The 1,820-nt window shown below is 54.2% G+C and overlaps 1 protein-coding gene across 1 annotated transcript; it reads right to left on the bottom strand.

Moving 5' to 3' along the window:
- Positions 1-757: 757 nt before the first annotated feature.
- On the bottom strand, positions 758-1,719 carry Pmar_PMAR012862 (hypothetical protein; the record flags this gene model as incomplete). Its single annotated transcript, XM_002788176.1, has 7 exons — positions 758-832; positions 881-999; positions 1,050-1,191; positions 1,241-1,316; positions 1,359-1,455; positions 1,501-1,616; positions 1,667-1,719. The coding sequence occupies 7 exons, from the start codon at positions 1,717-1,719 to the stop codon at positions 758-760; spliced, it is 678 nt and encodes a 225-aa protein (XP_002788222.1).
- Between the last annotated feature and the right edge of the window lie 101 nt (positions 1,720-1,820).

Raw genomic sequence — 1,820 nt, 5'->3', positions numbered from 1 at the left:
TTGAACTCTGTTGATTGGGAAAATCCGCCTGCCCCCCAAAGGCAGCAGGCACCGGAGGGCCACTTTGATTCGCAAAGGATCCGGACTAAGAGCAGGAGTCAACCACCTCGTTATGGGCTATCCCATTATACTCACCCCCTGGTTATGAAAAGATCCTCCGCTGAAGCCAGATGGAGGCATCTAAAGTAGGCAATTACAAACCATCGTATGCCCCCTCCTACCCCTGGTCCACTCGGAGGAGGCACCCCATACTGCTGACCCGCTGCTGGGGGTGATGGGGGCCCAGCTGAGCTCTGATAGTGCATGGGCCCTCCAGCAATCCCAGGAGGTGGGGCCACTCCCATTGCTCCCGGAGGCTGGCCATTGGCCATTGACGGACCTACCAATTCGCTAACCCCACATGAACATCCTTTCACCCCACCACCACTACTACCGCCTGGCCCAAAGGGACTCGTCTGGGGAGGGCCGCTTTGGTGGGCCATCCCGAACGGGCTCCTACTGTAACCCTGTTGGGGTTGCATTTGACCGTCAACCCAAATCTACTATCACATTCATCACCCACAGCACTCAACGCAGCACGTAAAGACTTGCCGAAACCGGTACAGTGTTGTTGGACCCCCTCAACGATGATGCACTGGTAGATGATTGCTACTACAAGACAGAACCCAAGACCGAGAATGAGACGCCAAGTATTCCTAGAGGGCCGCACTGTAATTGGTGAATCCACCACCACTATATAACAACCACATCAAACGCTCTATTGTCGATAGGACTGCTTGGTCGCAGGAGGGTACGAGTAGCTGCCCATACTAGGAGGAGGAGGCGGAGGGGCCTGACATATGCTTTCCCCCCACACATACACACCCCCATGACCATCTACCTGTTGCTGATAGCCATAGTTACCACCCGGACTGGCAGCAGCCATCCTCGAGGGCAGAGGTGGAGGAGGAGGGGGTCCTCCCTGTGCCATACCCGCCTGCCCAGCTAGACTTGGGGGTGCTGATCATCACAACACATCACCAACGACCTCGAACACCACCACAGCCTACCCATAGCGCCCATACCCCTGCCGCCCTGGGCCATATGCTGCTGTTGATGTTGACCAGGCATCGCAGGGGGGCTGTTCATCTGCTGCTGTGGGAAGCCTCCCATAGCAGCTGCAGTGCCCACAGGTACCGTCTGCCCACGGAGCTAACACGAACAACAACTACTACTATGATCAACCTAGTCCCAGTCTCACCCCCAGCCTCTGAACAAACTCCTCATAGGAAATCTGAGTACCTGCTGTTCGATCCGCCACAAGCCTCTCGAAAAACCTAAAAACATCGCTCACCAAACATAACACGGCAAGATGCTACTTATTCTCCTGCGGATGGCCTTGAGGAAGTATGACCAGCGGCATATAGTGACGATGATCTCGTCTGATCTGTTCTATTATATTCACTAGTCGTAGGGCTGAATGAAAATGCAGTAACGACCGAGAGTGACCCGTTCCCTCACAGTTGTCATCTCCAGTGCTGACGATGGCTGCTGAGCCCAACTCGGTAGCAATCTCCACAAGGGACCCAACACCAAAAACACCATTCAAAAATTGGCCTGATATGCCTTGGCCCAACCTACACAAGGTGAGGCTCATGCAAGGACGGTCGACTGCTACCATTAGTACCATAGGAAGATGTTCTCCCCGTCCTCGATGATGAAGGCTCCATCGGCACTCATGGACTGCGCAGAAAGCGGGTGAATCTGAAACCACGACAATCTACTTTCATGGTCACACCGTTGGTGCTCACTCCCAATACCACCACTACTACTACCATTAT

Source organism: Perkinsus marinus (genome assembly GCF_000006405.1).
Source record: "Perkinsus marinus ATCC 50983 genomic scaffold scf_1104296928666, whole genome shotgun sequence".
Lineage (NCBI taxonomy): Eukaryota > Perkinsozoa > Perkinsida > Perkinsidae > Perkinsus > Perkinsus marinus.
The sequence above is the reverse complement of the archived record's forward strand: the minus strand, read 5'-3'. Positions and strand labels throughout refer to the sequence as shown.